General features: G+C 40.9%; 1 protein-coding gene across 7 annotated transcripts in view; it reads left to right on the forward strand.

Moving 5' to 3' along the window:
• Positions 1-15,605, forward strand: part of SPSB4 (splA/ryanodine receptor domain and SOCS box containing 4) — a 168,946-nt gene that overhangs the window by 100,895 nt on the left and 52,446 nt on the right. For all 7 annotated transcript variants that reach the window (XM_033005500.2, XM_042800977.1, XM_033005505.2 and 4 more), the window contains one exon: positions 160-1,015. In XM_033005500.2, coding sequence (XP_032861391.1) covers positions 322-1,015 — 694 coding nt within the window. In that variant the 5' untranslated portion in view covers positions 160-321. The remainder of the gene's footprint in view (positions 1-159; positions 1,016-15,605) is intronic.

Raw genomic sequence — 15,605 nt, forward strand, 5'->3', positions numbered from 1 at the left:
AGGCTGGTTTGCACTGTAGGATACTGAACAAAAAGTGGTGAATTGTCAGCTTTGGTGTTTCAAATAACTACTAGGGATGAGAAGTTGTTCTTTAAAAATATGCTGTGGGTTTTCTGTTGGCTTTCTTAAACTAACTGGAAACTTTCTGCTTTTTTTCAGGAGCATTTTTTCTCTGAAAACATTGCTGCTAAAAAGCTCCAAACAGGACAAGTAAATCCAGTCAGCTTGTCAGGTCACTGGCTCAGTGTAGAAGTGCTTTCATGAGGTAACGTTGGGCCAAAGTCAACTTTTCCTTCTCCTTTGTAAATCTGCAGCCAAGCAATGGGCCAGAAAATCTCAGGGAGCATAAAGTCTGTGGATGTGAGGGAGCCCCCTTATAGACCTGTTAAACGAGAGCTGAGAGGCCCGGATTTTTGCAAGCCGGCGCGACTGGACATGCTGTTGGATATGCCCCCCGCCAAGCTGGAGGTCCAGTATAAACATGCTTGGAACAATGAAGATCGCTCCTTAAATATATTTGTAAAGGAAGATGATAAACTCACTTTTCATAGACACCCAGTTGCCCAAAGCACAGATTGCATCCGGGGCAAAGTTGGCTACACGAGAGGCCTGCATGTCTGGCAAATCCACTGGCCCACGCGGCAACGAGGAACTCATGCTGTGGTGGGTGTCTCCACGGCCGAAGCTCCGCTGCACTCGGTGGGATACACGTCGTTGGTTGGTAGCAACAGTGAATCGTGGGGCTGGGATCTGGGGCGCAACAAACTCTACCACAATTGTAAAAACCAGCCTGGGGTCACGTATCCTGTGTTTTTGGAACCAGATGAGTCTTTTGTACTCCCAGACTCCTTACTGGTGGTTTTGGATATGGATGAAGGGACGCTTAGCTTCATGGTAGATGGACAGTATCTTGGAGTGGCCTTCAGGGGACTGAAAGGGAAAAAACTTTACCCCATAGTCAGTGCGGTTTGGGGGCACTGTGAAATTACAATGAGATACATCAATGGACTTGACCGTAAGTGTTACCTTATTTCTTCATTACACTTTCAACTTTGCTCATGTAGAATTTTTTTTCTTCCTCCTTTTGCTGTGACTAGAGTGTGCTGGGAGGGGAGTGGAATGTCCACGGTGAGTAGACTGCATCCCATAGTTACTGCCCACAATTAATATCTATCAGTTTTGTCTTGTAATGATGATGGTATGGATTGTACAAAATATCTTCCCTTTTGGCAAGCAGGCTAGCAAGAAATCTGTGGCCAAAGGAAGTGAACAGGCTGAGAAAAAAGATCTTGAGAAACTGCCTGGGTATATTGAAGAGTAAAACTCTTGTTGACTGGAGGATATGTTTTAAATCTGTGGTTTTCGAATAGGATTTGTGGATCCTGTAAAAATTTCCTGTAATAGTGGGAATTCTTATATGGTGTGCATAAACATACTTGAAGTCAGGCCAGTAGGCCTTCTTTGTGTAGTTGCCTTCCCAGGACCCTCAGAAGCAGCTGTGGATCCCCAAGAATCTGGGAACTCAGGTCAAATAATTGCTTTCAGCAGTTTTTATGAGAGTGAGCTCCGTTCCTTAGTTTATTTAAGAAGGTGCTCTCTCAGGGTGTTTTCTTCTCCAGAAATGCGGGGGTTTGGATAAGCATTAACTATTTTTGACCTAGAGGAGTAATCTCAGATTAAATCATTACATAGTAAGGAGCAGCATGTTGCTGCTGTGATCTCAAAGTGGTAGCCCACCAGAAGATGAGTTGCAGAACTGGGTCTTACCCTGTTCTTCTCAGTGCTTGGGAAGATGTGTGCTCTGCCAGGTCCATGCACAGCACAGTGTACGTTTCGTCGCGCCCAGTTATCTGCAGTCAGCTCATCAGCTGCTCTGAACTGGGGAATAGAAGGCTGAACGAGGTAGTAAGTGGAACTTTGTTCTTGTTTAAGATTGTACTATCTGAAGCATGAATATAAATATGTAGATTTAACAAAAATAGACTGAATGAAATTTACTTGGTTTTGGGGATTTATGAATGGAACTTGGTCTTGTAGATTTGCTATTATTCTGTTTTTACAACACCTGCCTTTCATCATTTAATAATTTCTAAAGGAATTTACTATTCTTTCCAATTAGGATGGGGGTCTAATTTTTTTTTCTGTCAAAAATTAATTTTCTGCTTATTAGCTTTACATCTGACATACAAATTAGGAACATAATTAAATAATTTGACCTCATTTAAGATTACCTTTTCAAAAACATCTGTAATAAGCACTGGGGGAAAGAATCTTTATTCACAGAAGCCCTGTAGGTTATTACAGCCAGATGCTAAATGGCAGCTTCCTGAGTGCTTTCATACAGGGGAGTAGTGGAGGATCATAAGTATTTTGCAATTATTCAGACATTGCAAAGAGTGGTGTGCTGACAGCCTTTTTTTTTTTTTTTTTTTTTTTTTTGAGGGTGATAGAGGAGAGTTGCTTTTGCAAACTGAGTGTTTGTGTGTGAAAGCAGTTTTTATAATACTGGGAATATCTGCCAAACTAAGCAAAGTACAGCTCAGCCTGATCCACCATGTCCACACAAGGAATCGTTCTGCATTCCTGTTGTAGCCTTTGCAGGGCTGCTCAAGGGAGCTCTACAAAGATGAAAACACAGGAGAAGGATGTGAATGAGTTTGGTAGAAATTATAAAATAAAAGGGTCTAAGTAGAGAAGGATAGCTGTGGTCTGTGAGGTGGCAGATAGAAAAATTCCCATCCGGTTTCTCGTGGGACAATTTTGTTGGAAGAGGCAGGATAGCTTCCTAAACTATCCCTGAGAAAGTCATAGTACTCCTTTGTGGTTCTTTTTTTTTTTTTTTTTTTTTTTTAAAGCATGAACCCATGGTTAAAAGTAAACTTGTAAACTAAACTTTTATGTAGCCCTGATTGCTAATCTGATCATGTGAAGAGGAAGTTTAAAGCCCCTTTGCTGTGGGGCAGTTTGACATCCTGGAATCACATCATTTGTTATCACATGTCCACTGATCTGTTACTGTCCTGCAACAAAAACAACATTCAAGAAACCAAAGTAGCTTGTTTAGCTGGTGCTCTAAAGCAAACACCACTTCTGCTCTGATAAAGGTATTTCTATCCATCCAGCCCTTGTGAAGCAGTGCAAGTTTGGTCATGGCACTCAACATGTTCACTCTCATAGCACTTCATAGTACAGGTTTCTATAGTTCTTGTGAAATTTGGGATAGATCTTAAAGAACAGTGAGATGCTCATGTTCCATTCACAACTTTAAATACATTTGAGCAGAAATGTGTGTGGGATTTTTTTTTGTTGTTGTTTGCTTGCTTTTTAACTTTTCAAATTCTGTCTCTCTTCTCCCCGCTTCCCCTTCACCCCCCAAGTATCTCACACTGATTGCAGCTTTTAGTAGATCTGGCAGTAGTAACTTAGCTATTCTTGAAACTGCTGTCAAACAGTGACTTGTAACTTGCTATTTAGTGATTGATTGTTACTGCTCAGAATGCATACCACACATTGCAATGGTTGTTTATGTGGTGTCTTACAGAGCAAATGGAGACTTGGACTGCAGGGATTTCTAGGGCTTTCAATACTTTCTGTTTAAATAGAAGATCTCTGAATACTTCAAAGACCCGTGTATTTCAGTTGCCTGGCAAAGAGTGAAAGGCTTGCCAGAATGGAAGAATGAAAGGATCAAATGATGGCCTTGTGCAGCTGCAGTGAACTTAAACATATGTCGCAGTGGTATAGAGACGATGCAGACTTTGAAGTATGTTAATTACTGCATAGATGGCAGAGTCATAGAAGGATAAAGCTGCAGGTCAAGGATCAGGAACCTGTGCACCCTCTGGACTCTAGATATTGCCCTTAGAATAATACTGTAGCTAGAATCAGTTGTAGTTCTTCCAGCTGCATCTGATACCCAGAGTATTCTGCTTCAGAAGCTACTCTGAGCATTAGATGATGATGTGCTGTGACTTTCACAAGACAGTTTTTCACTCACATTTGAGAGACTCAGAGTTGCAAATATTTGTCAGGGTTTGCGAGGGAAGGCAGGGAAACAGGGTAATGCTCATCAGCAGCACTTTGAAATCTTCCCAGGACAAACTTGCTTGCCCAAATGCAGTCAGTATTTACCACACTGATGTCTGTCTGATGCCTCAGTTTTACAGAATTTTACAGCAGACTTCTGACTCATTGCTTATTTCAAGAATTTAAAAAAACCAAATAACATAAATGCAGTATATGTTATTTTTCAGATGTTCTTTTCATCAGGGTGCATGCATGTTTAAAAGCAGCTAGGCTATTTATATCTGTTGTCTGATGAGGTGTCTTGAAGACTATTTATAAAATGCAACAGAGAAATAGCAAAACACTTTTTTATAAATGTACATTGAAGATCATGACTGACACAATAGCACTTAGGTGATTAAACAAAGAGGTGGGAGGACGATATAACAGTGCTGTGGTGGAAGACTTGGTCATTGTGTGAGTTGAATACAATGATTTATTTTGATCCTTAAAAATACCTGATAGAATAGTTGGAATTTTGACTTTTTATAAGAGTCCATTACAGGTCCAGTTTTGCCCTGGTCTGAATTGGTATGAAGCAGATGGTCTGTATTCTGTATTATATAATAATAATAGGTGATCCATAGACATAGAATTTGATAATGCAACTCACAGGTACAGAATTTAGAATTTAGTATCTTCTTAGATGGGGAGAACACAGGAGAGGGTTGCAGAAAGATTTTCCATCCTTCCTTGTGTGATAGCATAGAGTTGGTTGAAATTAAATACCAAGTGCTGGCAGGAGGGTTTGTGGGGCTCTGCAGGGCTTGGGAACTGTCCCAAGTGCCTGCGGCAGCGCAGCACGCTCTCGCCAGCGTCGTGAAGGTGTGCATCAGCACCAGCCTGCCGGCCATCGCTCGCAGAGCCTGCTGGTAGCGCATCCAAATTTCTTCATCCTGTAACATGCACTCTTGATGAAAGTGCGGTGCTGGCTGCTACAGCTGCTGCCTTGGAGGGAAGCAGCTGGTTGGGGTACGTTCTGGGATGTGTCCTAGTTAGAGATGCTCTCTCTGTGTGATCAGGGCAACTGTAAAGCAAGCTACAACTTAGCAAATGCTTGCCAAAACTCTTGACTGTTGTGCACCTGCATGAAGGAAGGATAAGTCATTGTATAAATAAGCTCTAAAAGTCTTGAAATAGCATGGTAAAGGAAGGAAGAATGCTGTGTTACGACATGTTGAGCAGACTACAAAAGCTGAAGATTAAAAAAATCACACCCCACTATTGCCAATTTGTATGTTTCTAGTTATAAACCACAAAGCTATTTCTTAAGAGATGATTAAATTTGGCAAGATTTTGCAGTAATGCTGCCCAACCAACTTTTCAATAATGTCTGATGTCCAGCACAGCCATATTTTACTCTTAGACTTTATTTTGCTTATTTAAGTTCTAGAAATAATAACTCCTGTATTGATTGAAAATAGACTGTAAGACTTCTTGAGAAAAACACTAGTTCTTATTAGTTTCCATATTCTCTTCCATTCAGAATTTAACTATCTTGTCTTAATCCGATGTTTTATTAGATCCAAAAATTACACTTATGAGACATTTGGGACATTGGCTGATCTTTATGCCTGCATCTCCTCCTCTTAAAATTAGGAATGTTGATTTCAAAATAGTAACCTTCAATTTCCCTTATTAATAGTACAACTAATTTAAAATATTCTATGGCTGTTTATTTCCTTTTGTGTGGTATTTATGGTTCTTTTTGCCGTTTAGATGCAAAAGCACTTCTTGTGCTTGATATCGATAGCCCATTGTGATTTTTGTGCTAAACCTTGTATAGCCCTTATAAAGTTTTGAAAATAAAAGTGAGCTTGGAAGCATTTGTATTAAAGAGGATTTTATTTAGAAATGTAATTTATGGAAAACACTTGTGTGTACCAGTTCATATCTTAACCTACAGATCCTTCTTGTAGTATTTGTTACTTATGGACAAGGGTCCACAGGCTCTCTGTCAGCTGTTACTGACTGCTGCCTTGCAGCATATAGCCAATTTTTAACATCTCTTACTGTTTGCATCCCCAAATTAAACAGAAGTATCATTCAGAGTAAGTGCTTCAAAATTACCTACAGTGACTGAACAGGGGGATTAAAGCCATAATCCAAACAGAATTTGTGGGGTCCTGTTTTTATGTGCTGGCAGCATGTTTGCTGTGCCTGCAGAGTTGGTGCAAACATAAAGCTGAGGATGTTTGGACAGGATTGGCTAATTTCAGGGGGCTGTATCTGCTCCTGCAGGGAGGCCCAGGAACAGCAGTTCATGTTTTGGGATCCCCCTCTCTGCCCTGGGTTGCCTGGGGGAAGGGTGATCCCTTTGGCTCCTGCCTCTCTGAGGTTTGGCTGCCCGCACACCCACAGCCCACCGGGACGAAGCCCTGGGGTGGTTCTGCATCGGTGTGGGGAAGGAGTGAGGAGGGGGCTCAGGGCATGTCCCCGCTCTTAGCTGATACACCTACAGAACGTTTGGGATAGGGGGTGTCTCTTCAAATCTTTCAGTCTTGGCCTTGCAGGAGACCACAACTTAACCCTTGAACTATAAGACCTTAGGTTGCATGCGTCTAACATTGTGAAATAAGGGTGATGATGGTAAGCTAAAACAAAACCTTTGGAGCTAAGCACGACTTCTTCGTTCTTTCTTACTGTTCCTAGTTTATTTTAATTTGCATTGGTCTGTCTCTAACGTATGGATTCTTCCCCCTGGAGGCCTTTTTACTATAAGGAAATCGAAGTCAAAATTGCAGAATTGTTAACTGCCAGGAGAAATACATAATCTCTCATCAGCCTTCCTGGGTTTTCCCCCTGAATGGTTTTCAATTAAAGTTTTTAAACGGATTATCACCGAATGGTTTGCGTTGGAAGGGACCGTAGAGATCACCCAGTCCCCAAACCCCTGCCCCAGGCAGGGCCCCCTTCCCCCAGCCCAGGGTGCTCCCAGCCCCGTCCAACCTGGCCTTGAACCCTTCCAGGGAGGGGGCAGCCACAGCTGCTCTGGGCACCCTGGGCCAGCGCCTCACGCCCTGCACAGGGAAGAATTTCTGCCTCATAGCTAATCTAAATCGACCCTCTTTCAGTTTAAAACTGTTACCCCTTGTCCTATCCCCACACCCCCTGATCCAGAGTCCCTCCCCACCTTTCCTGCCCCCCCTTTAAGCCCTGGGAGGCTGCTCGAAGGTCTCCCCGGAGCCTTCTCTTCTCCAGGCTGAACCCCCCCAACTCTCTCAGCCCGGCCCCCCAGGGGAGCTGCTCCAGCCCCCCCAGCATCTCCATGGCCTCCTCTGGCCCCGCTTGAGCAGCTCCGTGTCCTTCTGCTGTTGGGGGCCCCCGAGCTGGCCCCAGCACTGCAGGGGGGTCTCCCCAGAGCGGAGCAGAGGGGGAGAATCCCCTCCCTTGACCCACTGGTCACTGATACAGTTTTTTTTTGTTTACCTAAACCTGTTTGGTTTATGATATTTATATAACATGTTACTCTGGAGATTGCAGTGGAATTAATGTACTCTGAAAATCCAGCATTGCTAAACCTTAGGAAGAGTTTTCCCTACAGACATGCAATCAGAGGGTGAAGCGGTAGTAATTAAGCAGCTAATGCTGTAAAGAAGCAATCTTTAGCTTTCGAGATAATTCAACAGGAAACAGCATTTTCAGTTCCTACTTCAGGAATCAGTTCATTGTTGGGTTTTTTTGGTCTTTCTCCACATGCACCCCTCTTCCCTGGGTTAAGTGCACTTCTTGTCCTTTAATGCTAGTTTGTTGACGCTTTCTAATTAGATTCCCAGGCTTTCCTCTGCAGATTTAAACCACTATATTGTCACTAGAATATGCCACGTGGTTAATTGGTTTTTTGTCCTAGCTATCTCCTGCCCCTTTCTGGTGGTCTGTGCGTTACATCTCTCTCCAAGATACTCTTTTTTCAATCCTCCTGCTTCTTTACTCCCTTCCCCACCTGAGTTTCTCTTCTTTTATGTTACCACGCTCTTACTGATAATAAATTCTTACCTACACACCCCCCCCCCCCCCCCCCCCCCCAATTCAGGTAGGGCAGTTTTTGTAACAGTAGAACATTAGGTGCAGTGTCACTTTTCCAGAGTAAGGACATTTCAGATTTAAGGGTGTGTCTTTAGCTCTAATGGTGAATGGTCTTTGTAATGGTCTTCTTGGGTAAATGTTGAATATTCGTATTTTTTTCATTTGTACAAATGAATTGTAATCCTGCGAAGAATCATCTAATGACTTCCGGCTGTTAGCAAATAGTTGCTTATGAAAGTATGTAGACCTTCTCAAGCTCCTCTGATTCGAAGACTAGCCTTGTCTTGTTCTTTACATCTTTGACCTATTAAGACCTCCAGTGATAAGAGACTCCTCAGGCAATGGACAGCACTCATTAGCTTTCCAGACAACAGGTTTTTTTTCTCCCTTACAACCCAGTCTAGTTTGTTTATTTAGCAGGGAATCCAGTTACCATTGCCCTAAAACATAAGAAGGTGTTGACATACTTTAAGTTCCGTAGTTCCTAAGGCTAGGAACAGGCATCAGGAGTCCCCAGCTGTGTTATGCTTTATTTACATCCTGATACACCTGTGCTTCCTGCTCTGGTTCATAAAGGTGCCATGGCAACTGCCAAATAGGACAGTTTTAAGGAAAAAAATGCACGTTAATGTGCTCTGGTCATGTATCCACTGATTGCCCATGTATCCTGTTTTTAAGAAATAAGAACCTTGAAGAGCAACAGCACTCCATTCTCAAAATTGAAGTGAATGTTGCAATCTAAAGCGGCACTTTGAACATCGTATTTATTAATCAAAAATAGCAATTAGAATTTTGATAGCCTTGCTTAATCCTTTTATGAATTTGCTTGAGCTACGATGCTGGCATTTCTCAGTGATGTGAACTAATTCTCGCAGGTTTGTATTAGAAGTGAAAATTTGTAAAGGGTATTTATTTTTGGATTTGCTTTATCTGTATTGCTGTTGGGCATTGTACAGTGTAAATCCAACCTTCAGTGCAAATAGTAATGCTTCTGCATTACACTATCCAGTGATATATTTACTTTATTGCCAAAAAATGCATGTGCTTTGTCCATTTTGATTATGATTTCATACAAGTTACCTCATAAGTTATATTTCTCCTTAAGATACTACTTCATTTGTCTCTCTGGACATGGGAGTTTCTTCCCTTATCTGATCACAGTCTCTTTCTGCAGATGGCCTCATTTTGTTCCCTTAAAGACAGTGTAGCTTCTCTGTTAGGAGAGGGAGGTAGCAACCTAATTTCTGGTTTGGTCTCAGAGCAATTCTACTTTAAAAAGATAAACAGGAGAAGACCCTGATCTTCCTGGAATATATTGTGGTGAGTGGCAATTTATATACCAGTCTTCATATTATGGCAAAATCTGTACTTCTACAGTAAATTGACAGGCAATGTGCCTGAAACAGAGCATGTCCAGAAATGCTTCTCTGTTCTGCAGATGGTTCCACTGAAAGTGGTGATGGTGCTGTCTACTTACCTGCATAAACGAGAGGAAAGCTGCCCCAGCAGTAACACTATGTTAAAATAATGCTGAGGCTGTGAAGTCAAACACTTAGAAGTTGGCAAGTGTCAGAACGGGATTTGCTTTTTTGCAGCTATAATTCTGATCTCGTCAGCCTTCAATGACGCTGTGTCCCACTTTCTCCCGGATAGTTTCACTCTGGTAAAAGGTGGTAAGTTCTGCTGCAAGTCATCCTTTCGTCTTCCTTTTCTGTAAGCAGTTTTCCCTTGAATCTTCTCCCCAGTCTTCTGTGTGTGTGAGCTGGTGTATTTTGTAGTTTCCCCAGGTTAGCCAGCAGGGAAACCTGACGGAGCCTGACAGTCCCCATGTTCTCAGGTTCAGTTTTGTGTTGCCCTTTGAAGATAACAAATGCAAAGTCCTGCCAGAAAGGACAGGACTGGATCAAAGCTCCCCCTTGTCTTGATTTGTGTATATACAGAGAATTCAAGTAATTTTTAGTCTTTAACTTCATATTGTTTGGGGTGGGAGTGATGATCAGATCTATCTTCAGGCTTGTTACCAAACCCGATTTTTGCTGAAAACCCTCCAATGTGGTGAGATGGGGCATTTCAATCTTCAGTGCTGAAACTCAGGGTTGAGACCTTAGAGGTTGTTGACACAACGGAATTTCATGTTACAAGAACTATGAGGATTTTTTCAGTTGTTTAAACATTATTTTTAAATGTTAGTTGGTGGTGAAATACAGAAGATAAAACGACCACACTCCTAAGAGATTTTCTGTTCATAATTTGTAACAAACTAAGCATTTTTGTATTGCTTTCTGCACATTGGCCTGATTTCTGCGTGACTTGTTTGGAGTTGCACATCTTCAGCATTGGTGCTCAAGAGTGTCTGTTGCAACAGGAAGATCGTTCTCTAGGTCGGAGCACTGGGTAAAATTTTGCTTCTTCAGAGTGGATTTAGCAGGCAGGAATTGAGTGAGGCAGGTGTCCAGTGTTACCTCAGATCAGTTAGTCAAAGCTTTACCTGTGTCTTCATGTACGTGCCTAAGAAAACACAAGTTTCATAGCTGTGTCAGACTTGTATGGTGAGTAACAATATAAGAGTATCTCCCTGCCTTATGCGACCATTTCTTTCTGAAAGTAATGAACTTCCAGACCTGGCATATCTATAGGCTGCTTTTTCTTAAAAACAGAGATTACTTATTAGCTCTGTCTCTGCCAGTTTCTTATCATTGGTTGGCCACAAAAATTATTTTATATAAATCACTTTAATGAAACCAAAATGTATTTTGAGCAAGCAAGTGGGTAACATTAGAAAGGATAATTTTTGTTTGAGGTTCGCAGTTGCATTTTTCTCACAACATTTTTATTTCTGCATCTCCGTTGCAAATGGGAATTCATGTCTGTATGTATTGTTTGGACTTGAAATATAAAGCAGATGTGCTTCTGATTTTCAATAAAAAGTAACTATGTATGTATAACAGTATTCTTCTTATGTATGCCACACCTCTGTATACCTATTCAGTATGCCACTGAATAGGCCACAAAGCCTGGATGCAGCATCTTGAAGGTAAAAAAAATTGCTTCCTCTTCTCTGTGGTTTCAGCAAGCTTGACAGCTATAGTATGTTTAACCAAGACAAAGTGATTCGTTTATTTTAGATCGTGGTTCTTTTCCTCATTTCTTACAGTGTTTACCTTTTATTTTTTGACATTCTCTTAAACAGAGAGCCCATAGTTGCTCTCAAAAATACCTTTCTCGATCCATCAAAAGAAGAGTATGGGATTCTATTAGTACCCTGTTCACCCTTTCAAGGCTGAAACAGTTTATGTTTCTGAAAAGATCTCATTTCCAAGTATTTCTTATTATGTAAAATATGCTGTTTGGAGAGGCTTTTAAAAATATCTTTCTCTATTAGGGTTAAAGTAATTTTTAAAGGCTTAGGAATTAGGTTTTTTTAAGAACCTAATGATTTTTATAAATAGCCAATTTTAGTTTTAATGCTAGCACAAGTATTATGAAAATAATCTATTTTCACCGAACAGAGGACTTCTCCCCTGTAAGTTGCTTCTGGTGAAATGCATCATCCAGGCCTGGGCACCGCACTGGAATCCGGCATTTAAACAAACGCAGCCCAGCAGCCTGTGTGGAGTTCATGTACCTTCAGTGACTGCTTCTTCTCCAGACTCACTTTGTAAACTTTTATATTCTTTGCAGTATTAACTGACACAGTGCTGAATTAGCACTTGCGCTTAAGAACTTGTAAAACTTTGACACTGATGATGTCAAAGGCTGCCACTTTTTATGAAACGAGCACTGTTACAGTAAATGTCTTTGGGATAGACTGGGCTGGAATGTGTGCATTGGCTTCTGAAGAAATACCAATTAATTTCTTAGTTCATACTGAGTTTCATGGCGCTGGAAGGTCTCCTCATCATGAATGTGGACTCACTGTATCTTTGTTATTTTAACTAAATCAGTTGCTTTAATGTGCAGTCTATGGTTGTAGCCATGACTACATTACTGCTCCATGCGTGCTTGCCATATGTGTAAACAATTTGCTGATTTTAGTGGTATGACCTATTGGCCTCTGCCTGTATAAACAAATGAAGGCCAAAGTTCAGAGAGATCAGAGGGGAAACTTTAAACATCCTGCAAAATCTGCAGTCCATTAAGTGTACGTTAGTATTTGGTTACAGCCAATCCTTTTGTACTTCTAAATAATTTGTTCATGACACATTTGGGAAAGGAGGATAGCTTCACCTGGTGCATGGAGAACTCAGGGAACGTAATTGCATTGGTTTTATGTTAAACTAGCTTCAGTGGTGTTTTCTTGACTCAGGAAGGGGAAGTAATGCTAACACATGCTTTACTTGTAATACAGATTGAGATCTAAATGTTAAAGTTGTGGAGACAGGCCATTGGAAAAAAGGCTATAGTGTCCAAAGAATGAACAATATCATGAGACAGATGACCCACAGGCAACAGAATGAAATGTGTCAAGGGAGGAGGAAAAGTAAGAGATGAAGTGAGAAGTGCCAGGAAGATACATTTGAAAGAGCAAATGTGAAGAAGGTGCTAGTGCTTAAAAGGAAGAGAGAAGGGAGAGAAGCATGGTGAGGGAGTTAAAAAAGGAAAGGTGCTGAGATTTTGACAGAAGGAAATAAGCGTTGATGTAGTAAGCCAAGTAGCACATGGAAAAGAAAGGTCAGCGTTATCTAAGCTCCTGAATGACCAAGCATCCCTACTTTACTTTCTTTACTTTCATCAGCAGTTTTTCTGACAGAAGCACAGGAGCTCAGATTCCAACCCCCAGCGGTATGGTAGGGAGCAAAACTTCACCTGGCTCCTCCTGCTGTTAAGCACAGCCATGCTGAACTTTCCTGACTGCTAGTAACTGCTTGTTTTTGTAAATCAAACTAAGAGTCTGTAAAAATCAAAACTTGACAAATGTTTTCTGTTTTCAGTATGAACATTACAGGAATCACTGTGGTGTTATTGGCATCTCTCAGGGTCTTTTGTCACTCGTGACTTTACAGCGGAACTTTTCAATTTGAGTAGAAATGAGTGATTAGAGAAATTAGAGATTTTCTGTTGGGGGAATACTGTATTGCCCATCATTTCACATACAGTGCTACTTTCAGGGCAAGAAAAACCCATTACGCTGCAGTGGCGGATGGGTTTCTCAGCAACCCACTTGAACATGCTGGTCAACTAATCCCGGAGCTCCAAGTAACTTCTCATCAGACTAGTCAGATGGAACCACCATCTGCTTTCTGTTCCCCAGGTTTCTGTGTTGATAAAAACTTCCTTAAAATACAAGTGTCAAGAAACATCTTGTGTATGGAACAAGTGAGCATAAAATCTAAATGTTGCTTTTTACCATAGTATACCAAATCTCTTACTTGCCATTATTTTGAATTATTGTCATTTTGGTTTAGCAGAAATTAAGTGTATGTCTGTAATTTATAAGACATTTTAATAAACTGTTACAGTAAGCATGTTACATTAAGTAGGGAAAAGGTTTGTTTTCCTAGGTAGAAAATAACAAAATACTGTATCTGGTAACGATATCAGTTTTTGTTCAGATATTCTGAAGAGAACAACTTGCAAGTATAAATACTCAGAACTCAGTATGAGTTGTACCATTAAGTGGCATTTACGTATATGCATTGTATAGCCACAGATCCTAACTGACTCACAGATAGCATTCTGATTTTAAGGCTCTTTGGTAGTGTCATGAAGATGAAGTCCTTTGCAGGTGGAGGAAGACTACTATATGAAAATAGAAAAGGCATGCTAATAATCATTAAGCAGGAGGGAGATGGATTAACATTTTATACAATTGTTTGTTTTCCCATTGTTGACAATTACTTGCAATAACAAATGTTATTATTTGCTATTTTTCCCCTGTATGTTTAATCACCCTTACAAACAAAATAAGTGGTAGATCCAAATTCATTAATTTTAACACATTCTAGGCAATGTTCTCTCCTCAGTGCACAACTGCCTTTGCAGTGTTAATTTTTTAAAAAGAGGTTAGATGTTTAAACTAGAGTTTTTGGCTAACTCTGCGTGGTTAGTATTTGATGTAATACATGCAAGTGGGCGTTTGATAGGAACTGACCGGCTCTTAGAGCAGTTGAAAATGATAATCAAATGTTCTCTCTACTTGGGAAGTTGCTCAGTACTAAGATAAGAAGAAAACCACATTTATATGACCAATATGAGAACACATATTCAGTGTAAAAAAACCTTGTATTTCAAGCTTTTAGGATTACGATTTTGAGGCAAAAAGGCAGATGGTAAATCCATTTCCCAATGCTGATCTGACAATAATGTTCTGATCCTCTGGAGCTCAGTAATGCGGTGTTCTTGTCTGAAATCCACAGACTGCTAGTAAATAGTATCTCCTTGTGCAAAAAGTGTTCTCTGTTTTAGCTGGTGATGGAGGAGTGCTTCCTGCTAGTGAGCAGGTAGGGGTAATGCTGTGTCTCTGCAGTGACTATTATAAAACACTTTTTTCAGGAGGCAGGGAAGAGTGCTATGCTGTCCTTTTCTGAGTGGATGGTTATAAGCTATCTATTACTCATTCTTTTTTCCTTTCTTTACTCTGCAAATGATACTGTCTATATTCCTACAGATTTGAAAAATGGGTTCTGTTCAGCTGATTTTGCCAGCTGTTTTGCTGTTTTGCAGAAACAGCATTTAAAAATAGTCCTCTGAGGTAAAAAGTGAGAAATGACCTTTGAAGAAATTGGGGTAAGCCAAGTGAGTGAGTCATAAAAATGCAGTTGTGCAAAGCTGTCTAGATGTGTCTCAAAATACATCTAAATTTGAATTAATCCCCTGAATAAACTCTGATTTTTTTTTTTTTTAAAAAGAACAATTTTCTTTGACTGTCAAGAAGTCATCAGTTTTGTTTAATGTCAAAAATTATGATAAAACTGATTCTGTTGTAGAGCACTCCTTTAACCTTAACCTTGGAGAATAAGAAGTTGATAGAGATGTGATTTCTAGCTGGTAGGTGGGGGGAGGCACTGACAGAAGGTCCTTCTTGACCTTCTTACTGCCAATGCTGGGAAGGGCCTGTTTTGCTTCTGTTTTTATGTCAAAGTTGGTCACAGTCACAAGGTTTCTTAAGCCCTCTGAGCTCAGAGGGCAACTGAGCACCATTCAGCTCATCCCTTCGCCCTCAAGAATGGGAAGGAGAAAATAAAGCAAAACGCTCTGGAATAGAGATGAGGACAGGGAGGGGTGACTCGCCTATTATGGTCATGGGCAAAAGCCAGACTCTGTTAGAAGAAGAAAAAGAACATCAATTTAGCTGAAACACTAACACCACCACCACTTAACAGAGTAGAACAGGGACAAGCATTAGCACAACTTAAAAACACTTCCCCCCACCCCTCCCTTCTTCCCAGGCTCAGCTTTACCCCCAGTATACCTACCGCCTCCCCGCCCCAGCAGCACAGAGGGCAGGGAAGGGGCGGTTATGGTCAGTCTCTCACACCTTGTTTCTACCACAGCTCCTTCCTCCTCAGGGGGAG

Source organism: Tyto alba, unplaced genomic scaffold (genome assembly GCF_018691265.1).
Source record: "Tyto alba isolate M040663 unplaced genomic scaffold, T.alba_DEE_v4.0 Super-Scaffold_10, whole genome shotgun sequence".
Taxonomy (NCBI): domain Eukaryota; kingdom Metazoa; phylum Chordata; class Aves; order Strigiformes; family Tytonidae; genus Tyto; species Tyto alba.